This window comes from Cucumis sativus, chromosome 3 (assembly GCF_000004075.3).
Source record: "Cucumis sativus cultivar 9930 chromosome 3, Cucumber_9930_V3, whole genome shotgun sequence".
Classification (NCBI taxonomy): domain Eukaryota; kingdom Viridiplantae; phylum Streptophyta; class Magnoliopsida; order Cucurbitales; family Cucurbitaceae; genus Cucumis; species Cucumis sativus.
This window is the reverse complement of record NC_026657.2, coordinates 36,543,466-36,551,955: the sequence shown is the minus strand read 5'-3', so window position 1 is coordinate 36,551,955 and position 8,490 is coordinate 36,543,466. Positions and strand designations below refer to the sequence as shown.

At 32.1% G+C, this 8,490-nt stretch overlaps 1 protein-coding gene across 1 annotated transcript; it reads right to left on the bottom strand.

Moving 5' to 3' along the window:
• Positions 1 to 4,937: 4,937 nt before the first annotated feature.
• LOC101213457 (cytochrome P450 CYP82D47) lies at positions 4,938 to 8,147 on the bottom strand. Its single transcript, XM_004147776.3, has 3 exons — positions 7,571 to 8,147; positions 6,439 to 6,939; positions 4,938 to 5,753 (listed from the first exon to the last, which is right to left on the bottom strand). Exons 1-3 carry the CDS (start codon positions 8,036 to 8,038, stop codon positions 5,124 to 5,126), a joined length of 1,599 nt encoding a protein of 532 aa, XP_004147824.1. The 5' UTR covers positions 8,039 to 8,147; the 3' UTR covers positions 4,938 to 5,123.
• Between the last annotated feature and the right edge of the window lie 343 nt (positions 8,148 to 8,490).

Genomic DNA, 8,490 nt, shown 5'->3' with positions numbered 1-8,490 from the left:
CAAGTTATTGAGATTCTTTTTTTATAGGGCTCGATATGAACAGTGACAAGTAAATGTGTACCACAAAAAATCAAGATATATATTATTATAATTTGGAGAGGCTTTGCTGTCATATAACATTTAAACAACGAGGTCGAAAAATTCGTACATGTGGAAGAAAATCAGCTCGGAAGTTAGGTGTATGAGTGTGTTTCACAATTGATTCCATGATTGTGTTCTTTGATAATTTTTACCCTAAATTTTGCTGCTACGTCCTTTCTCTCCAACATATTTTGGGTCACTTACACAACTCTACGCAACTTTAGTCAATTGAAGTCCACACTGTTTTATGATCTTCTAGAAGAGATTTAAAGAGGGAGAATTTTACAAAATAATAATTGTACAACCTATAATAAATTTATCACATATAGTCATAAAGTGATAAATTGATAGAATTCAAAATTTTGTTATAAGTTGTAAATATTTTAATTTGTTTTATTATTTTAAACAACGTTCCTTTAAAAAAATTGTTCTTTTAAGTCATATATCCCACGAACAATGTTCTATTTAAATAACGTGGTTAGTTCTAAAAATATTTAAGTAAAATATTGTTGTTTTGGAAGAACGAGCGTTGAGAACCCACATCCTTCTTTAAAAAGAGTTCGGTCATGTCTTCAACCCACGATCTAGTGACCTAGCTTACCCACCAATCAACAGCAACTGTCTGTCTGCTGTGCGCACCAGCCTACCAATCAATGGCGTTAATCCTTCTTTTTATTGTTCACAGAAACCATTTCCACAAATCTTCACTTTATTATTCGTTCTTTTGTGTTGTTCGTTCTTAATCTATTATTTTCTCCTTTCCTATTAAAAAAAATTTAGATGAAATCGTTTTGTGTAATTTTGTACTGAATTATAATCCGTGAAAATTATGTGGTTTGTGTTTATTCTATTGAATTTATATGTTTTTTTGGTAGAGATTTTATCTATATATTCTAATACGTTAGTTTACTCTTAGTTTTTGTCACTGATTGGAAGATAAAGAACCAAAACAAAGGCAAATTGTCATACCAAAAGAGAGGTTAATTGTACTGAACTAAATCGTTTTGTTTTTCTAATAAGTTATAATAAAGTTCTCATATATATATATATATGTAATTTTCGTGGTTTGGATTAATATCCAAAAGAAAGAATCATTCTCAATTTAAAGAAAAAGTATAATCGTTCTAAATTTGTAAGTTTCTTTTTATTTAATATTGATATGTGTTTTGAGCTCATTCACTTCCCCCTTAAGTTGATCGCATTTGTGTTGTCACATTTGACTTCTAAATCACATAATTGTTTCTAACTCCACAACTGCATCTCTTGAAGATTACTTTGGCACTTAATTACGTCTTCAAATCCTTTTTCTATTGATTTACACATAATGATCAAGAAAATTAAAGACATAATCCTCGTCAACTCCTTCCTGATCTTCCCTCACCGCCTCCTTCAGCTTATCTATTCACGTGGAGGCTTCTGTAGTTGGTTTTGGAGATGAGGGGAGTCTTGTCTCGCCATCAAACTCAAGGGAACGTTTTCTTCTCCCTTTGGAGTTGGTCATTAACAGCCTTCTCTAGGTTTTCTTTTCTTGGTGACACAATAGAAATTGGTGCCACCTCCTCATAATCCTTAAACACGTCATTTGTGAACACAACTGGGTCAGAGATGGAGCCTTTAAAAGTTTTCTTGTTTGAACCTTCTGTACTGGTTGGGTTGATTTGGTTGGTTTGGTCTGCAACAAGGGTTTGAGGAATTTTCTCTTACCACATGATGAAGATTTTTACTGGGTCATATGCAAGTGATATTGTACTATCATGGCGCGTTGGCATGGGCTTTTTCTTGACGAACACCAACCAAATGCTTGCCACAGTGTTCAAGTTGTCTTGCACTGAGTTATGTTTAGACAGAATGTGAAATTGAAAAAATATGATTACAAATTGAAAATATATTAAAATAAAAAAGTAAAAAATAATATGGATGAAATTAAACACATATTTTTATTCTATTGTTAATTTGAAAGGTAGAGGTTTGGTTTTATTGGGGTGGTCCTTCAAAAAATATAAGAAAGTAACAAAATATTTACACCGTGTAAAATAATTTTGAAAACGGAAAAAGTCCTCAGGTCCACAATGAAAAATACCAAAAATGCCCCGCGATTAGATTTGGCACACGATCTTTTAGATTTGATCTTTTAAATTTGGGTTGTCAAATCTCAACAATTTTTTTAAAGATTCTTTGGTACTGGTACGTGATCGTTTAGATTTGGAACACGGTCGTTTAGATTTGAAACACAACCATTTAGATTTTATCGTTTAAATTTAGGTATAGCCAAATCTCAACCATTTTTTGCAAGAATCTTTAGTACATGATAATTTAGATTTGTCACACAATCGTTTAGATTTCTTCATTTAAATTTGGGTAGCCAAATCTCAACTATTTTTTCAAGATTATTTGGTACATTATTGTTTAGATTTGACATACGAATGTTTAGATTTAACCACATCTCAATGATGTTTTTCAAAATTCTTTGGTATACGATAGTTTAGATTTGACACATGATCTTTTAGATTTGATCTTTTAAATTTGGGTAGCCAAATCTCAATGTTTTTTTCAAGATTCTTTGGCACACGATCATTTAGATTTTTCATTTAAATTTGATTGTTTAAATTTGAGTAGCCAAATCTCAATGATATTTTTTCAAAATTTTTTGGTACACGATCGTTTGGATGTGATATACAGTCATTTATATTTGGTAAACGATCGTTTGGATTTTAGAAACGAACATTTAGATTTGACTATCTTTGGTACATGATCGTTTACATTTGGCAATCTAATATTCGAACGATTTTTTTCACGATCTTTTATATTTGGCACACAATCTTAAACAACCAAAGTTTTAAAAAAAATTGAAAGAAAAAAAAAAGGATAATGGAAAGGGAAAAAAACAACTAAATAACAGTTTGAAAAAAAATTGCAGGCGAGAAAAAGATGATGTAAAGAAAAGAAAAATTGCAGAAGAAAAAATATGAAAAGGAAGAGCAAACAGAAATATTTTAAAAAAAATGCAAAAGAAGAGTAGACGATGGAAAGAAAAAAAGTCGTAAAAGAGAAAAAGAAAAAAATCGCAGTAGGGAAGAGAAGAAAGACAATGATAAGGAAGACAAACCTAGAATTTAAACAAAATTGTTAGTTTCATAAGCTTTTTCATTTTGTTACACGAACTGTTAATATTTTGCCGGTTTGTTCTATTTGCGAAAATTTTCCTTTATTCTCCTACCTCTCCATATATCATCAAACAAAACCCACACAACATTATAATGTTAATGTTAACATAGGGATAATTGGAAAGGATATTACTTGCAAAGAGATAGCCATTAAATGTATAATCAACATTAAAAAAATATATAATAAATCTACAAATGATAAACTTGTCTATAGATTTTTATGGGTAACAGGCTCTAGCTACCACTAATAAATCCTTACTAGGTGCATGTTCTATCACTTTTACAACTTATAGTGGATTGTTTTCAATCGTTTGAATGGGTGACTTGATGTCATGACCATAAATTTATGCATATATGGTGAACTACATACGAGTATTGTGAGAATGGAAAGAATTATTGTTAGAGATTTTTGTGGATAGTTTGAAAATACAAAGTTTTTCAATAGCATAGAATAAGACAAACTAATCCCACTCTTAGAAAAGTCTAATTGACAAGAAAAATAAACTCAATATAAACCATAATTCATAGCCACATGACACTACCTATTTTTATGGAAGATATATATATCTATAGCTGATCTTTTAATTATTTTAAAAATCTTCTATTTATTATTGGTGTGTGTGAATCCCTATACCTAATTTACTTCACACTTGAGTATTACTTTAACCATGTATGATTTAAAAGTTAAAACTACTACCATAGAAAAGTTAATTTAAAAAACTTTTCTATTGTAATTTTTCAAAATAATGAATGTCTAAATTTAGTCTCCATATTTTTAATGGAGATACGACCAAAAAAAAATAAGCCAAAATGAAATGAACTTCGTCTCAAATTATAAATTCAAATGCAATTAGTGTTAAAAAATGAAATGAAATAATCATGGCCTGTTTCGATCAGGAAAAAACTAATATGAAGGAAATATCTCATTTCTCATACACCATCACAATTGCAAGCTCCATAAGTGCAGACTGGTCTATATGTATTTAATTCATCAATGAGAGTCTTTAATTTAGTAAAATATATACCAATGGAATCTTGGTTTTGTGCTAAAGTTGTAAGAGCTTGCTTCTATTGGAATATCCTTTTGTGCATTTTTCTTCTAAAATCTTTACTTGAGATGAACCGGCCAAATGGTTCTTGCAGAATATGAGAACAGAATGCTTGATGAGATGGATCTTGAGACTGAGTTTAGTATCAAAGAAATAACAATGTTGTTATTTCTGGATCCAAGTTGGAAGGTGATCACCGGTTGGACAGGTAATGGTTCCTTCAATAAAACCAATTTTATTCTTCACTGAGAGGCCAATAGTCATTGCTCGCGTCCAAGAAACATAATTCTCTTCGGTCAATTACTCTGTAGCTAACACTAGATTTGTGTTATCATTGTGATGCAAGAAGTAAGGATTCAAATTGATTTTGATCGGACGAAGTTTGGGTAGAGGCATCAAATTGACTGGAATTAGGATTTTCTTGGGTTTTCGGCATGTTCTGTGCAGGATTGATGATCAAAGTTGTCATTATAACGAAGATGGCCGACGGAAGAAGATGAAAGTAAAGTTTAAGAGAAAAGAAAATGGTCTGATACCATATTAAACAGAGTTTGGAAAAATACTTTCACTCAATCTTTTATTCATCAACAAAGAGTGGTATATGTAACAAGAAAAGGAACTAATTAGTTATAACTCAATAAGATGAAGACTTACTAACTTTTAATAACATTATTTCTAATAATATATATGGATAAAAGGACCCTTAAGCGGTATACCACAAAATGTAGCCTTTGTTGTGTGGCAACAATATATTTAAGATAAACTGATAAACATTACACGTTAAATAAAAGGAAGTGGCGATATAAAATTCACCATGAGAAGAGCTTGATTAATTTATTGTGTAAAGATGAGAAGGTAACCGTGACGTGACCGAAACATTCAGAGGAACAACTTTCTCATTAGCCATTCCAAAATTCTCTGACATATCAATAGGTTCTTTGGTTGGGTTTTTGACATCAAAGGAATGTAAAAACCCAGCCAAAGCAAAATGCACCATTTGAAGTCCAAAAGCAAGTCCAGGGCAACCTCTCCTTCCACTCCCAAATGGAATCAACTCAAAATTATTCCCTTTCAAATCCACATTCTTATGGGTTGTCAAGAACCGCTCTGGCTTGAACTCGAACGGGTCAGGCCATACACGTGGATCTGTTTGGATCTTCCAAATGTTTGGGATCAATTGGGTGCCTTTGGGGACAAAGTAGCCAGCTACAATGCAGTCCTTGTAGAACTCACGTGGTCCTAATAAAGGCCCTGCTGGATACATTCGCATAGTCTCTTTGATTATGGACTTTAAATAAACAAGATTTGGTATGTCCGACTCCTTCAGTTGTCTGTCTCGGCCAACCACCGTGTCGAGCTCTTGCTGTGCCCTTTCGAGGACGTGTGGGTTATTTATTAACAATGACATCGCCCATGTTAGAGTTACTGTCGTGCTTTCAGTTCCACCGGCTACCATATTCTGCACATACGTACGACTAAATTTTTATCGAATAATATTTTTTAGTTTAATCTTAGATAAATCTATCGTTAAACGAAAAATTTAAGTGATGGGTTACAGTAAATTTTATTGCATATCTAAAGTTTAACATGTATTGTTTGGATATGTATTAATGTTGATGTTGAAAGAAGTTATATTATATAAAGAATGCCCTTTTACTTTTTTTTTTTTTTCTTTTAAAGCTTGTTTTAATTATGCAACTTTCAAAAGTTTCCAAAATATTGTCTTAAACAAAAGTATTACAAAAAAACACTTAAACTCTATGTCAATTATCAGTTTTAAATGAAAACAAGTTTTATTTCAAGTTACTTTAAAACTTTAAGAAAATTTAAAAAGAAAAAGTAAAGAAAAAAAAGTTGATTGTACCAATAAAATTTCAAAACGGTTATTTAAACTTATAGAATATCAAACAAGCAATAATTATATTAAACAGGCATATTATAGAGAAAAAAAATTGTTTGAATCAAATAAATAATAGTCCTTAACATAATTAATTTTTCCTTCTTTTCGCTTTCAGCAATCTTTCTCCATTTACTTAGAAATAATTGTTCATTTATTCTTGATAATAAATTTTAAAAAATGATCAATAACTCCCCGATCTCAAAGTTTAGAAGTAAAATTTGAAAAATAAGAAGGATAGACTTACGAGGGTTGTGGCTTTGATGATGGTATCACCATCATAGTAACCTTCAATCTCTTTGCCATCATATAGAGAAACAAGAGCATCCATAAAATCTCCATCTTTTCTACCACAACATGAAGAAGTTCTATTAAGTTTGTGTTCATCCAGCCATTCCCTTAGAACCATGTCGAATCGTGTGGCTATGTTCTCCATCACCTTCACTTGTCCATTAAATCCGAGCCGGCCAATCAGAGGAATATAATCTCTCAACAACCCCTGACCCATCAAATGGAATGAGTCCCTAATTGCCAACTGAAAATCTTTAGCTTGTTTTTCACCTCCCTCGGCGTTTGGACCGACACATCGTTTTCCGATGATGATCTTCAGAAGCATATTCACTATCACATCCCCAAACCAACGCTTCATCTCCACTTCAACCTGACCCGATCCATCCTTCTGTGCTGCCCATGTTTCGTGCAGCTCTCTTAATGATGTCTTCACCTCACCAAACATGGTGTTCTTAAACTGTGTCGTTTTGTAATATTAGTAAGAACATTTTAAATACACCCTAATCAAACACTTTTTCTTGTATGAGTATAGATTTCTTATTTTAATGCATCTTTAAATTAAAAAATAAAATATAAATATAACTTTTTCTAAAAACTACAAATATCAACACAAAAATGGTCCAAAACTCGAAATGTAACTGTGGACCTATCATAATTATTTTTCAAATCTGAAGGCATGGGAGTACTCAGTTTGGTATTCAAAAAATGAAAATATAAATTTTTGTACCTCAAGTTATAACAAGGTTAAATTACAAAGATTGTTTTTATATGTTAGTTTAGAAAAAAATCATAATTATGGTTTTACATGTTAAAATCTAATTATTATTGGTTTGATAAAAATCATCAAAAATTGTTTCTACAATATAAATACAATAAAAAAAAAATTGCAGTATTTTGTAAATACTTTTACTAATTTATCATTTACAATAGTTTACCTTTCACTTTTATCAAATCAATCAACATTAACTTTTTGGAAGTCAAGCACTGTGTCTTATAGATTCTTTGGTGATAATCCATGGACCTTTGGACATATGGTATATGATGAGTGTCATGAAGATAAAATTTTGCATAATTTGTAGTGTTAAAACCTGATCAACGCGTGGATTAGAGAGGAGCTCCATGTGAGTAACCTTACGAATCTCCCTCCAGTAAGGACTGTAAGGAGCTAACCCGAATGCTGCGAAGTCATAGGAAAAATGTTTGGTACCGGAGACGCCAGGCCGGGAGGCGGCAGCAGCGTCGTTAACACACATGCTTTCCTTGGCCATTTCCCAGCTGCTCACCACCAAAGCCGACCGTGACCCCAGCTGCAGCCGGAAGAGGGGCCCATATTTATCGGCCATGGCTCCAAGAGCATGATGGGGGAGCTTCACATTGTGGAGCATATGGAGGTGGCCTATAATCGGCCATGCTCCCGGCGGTGCTGGAGCTTGTTTCGGTTCAGTAGATTTGTACTGTTGCCACTTCTGCCACAGGTAGTAGCATGAAATGAAAAACAAAAAGACGAGCATGGTGATGGATTTTGGGTTAAAGAAGGGGAATTGAAACTCCACCATTTTTGGAGATTATAAAATTCGTTGTTTTCTCTAATAAAGGTAATTGGTTTTGGATTCCTTTTTAAGATTTTGTGATGGATGACAATTTCACGTCAACCACAAATAAAAGGACAATGATAAGTAGTTTAGTAAGTCTTCCTTTTCACATCATTGCATAAGCCAACGACTTGAACATTGCACCTTATCTTTTCACAATTTAATTATTTCAATTACTCATATAAACTTTATAAATTTTGTAAAATGCACAATATTATTATTTAGAGAAATATACTTTGGTCTATTATGGGCTCCAGATATTTGTATTAATTCCACTCAATTATCTGATCCCAATTGTTTACTCAAAATTTTTACTTGTTTTTAGAAATATTTTAGTTTGGAGTAAGATTACCATTTTGTGATTCAACAAAGTATGACCCATTTAAAACACTTAATTTTGTGCAATAAATCTGAGT

Coding starts and splice junctions, on each gene's coding strand:
- LOC101213457 (XM_004147776.3), bottom strand. CDS start 8,038: ATGGTGGAGTTTCAATTCCCCTTCTTTAACCCAAAATCCATCACCATG. Junction 6,940..7,570: donor CTAATCCACGCGTTGATCAG/GTTTTAACACTA, acceptor AAAACGACACAG/TTTAAGAACACCATGTTTGG. Junction 5,754..6,438: donor TCATCAAAGCCACAACCCTC/GTAAGTCTATCC, acceptor ACGTATGTGCAG/AATATGGTAGCCGGTGGAAC.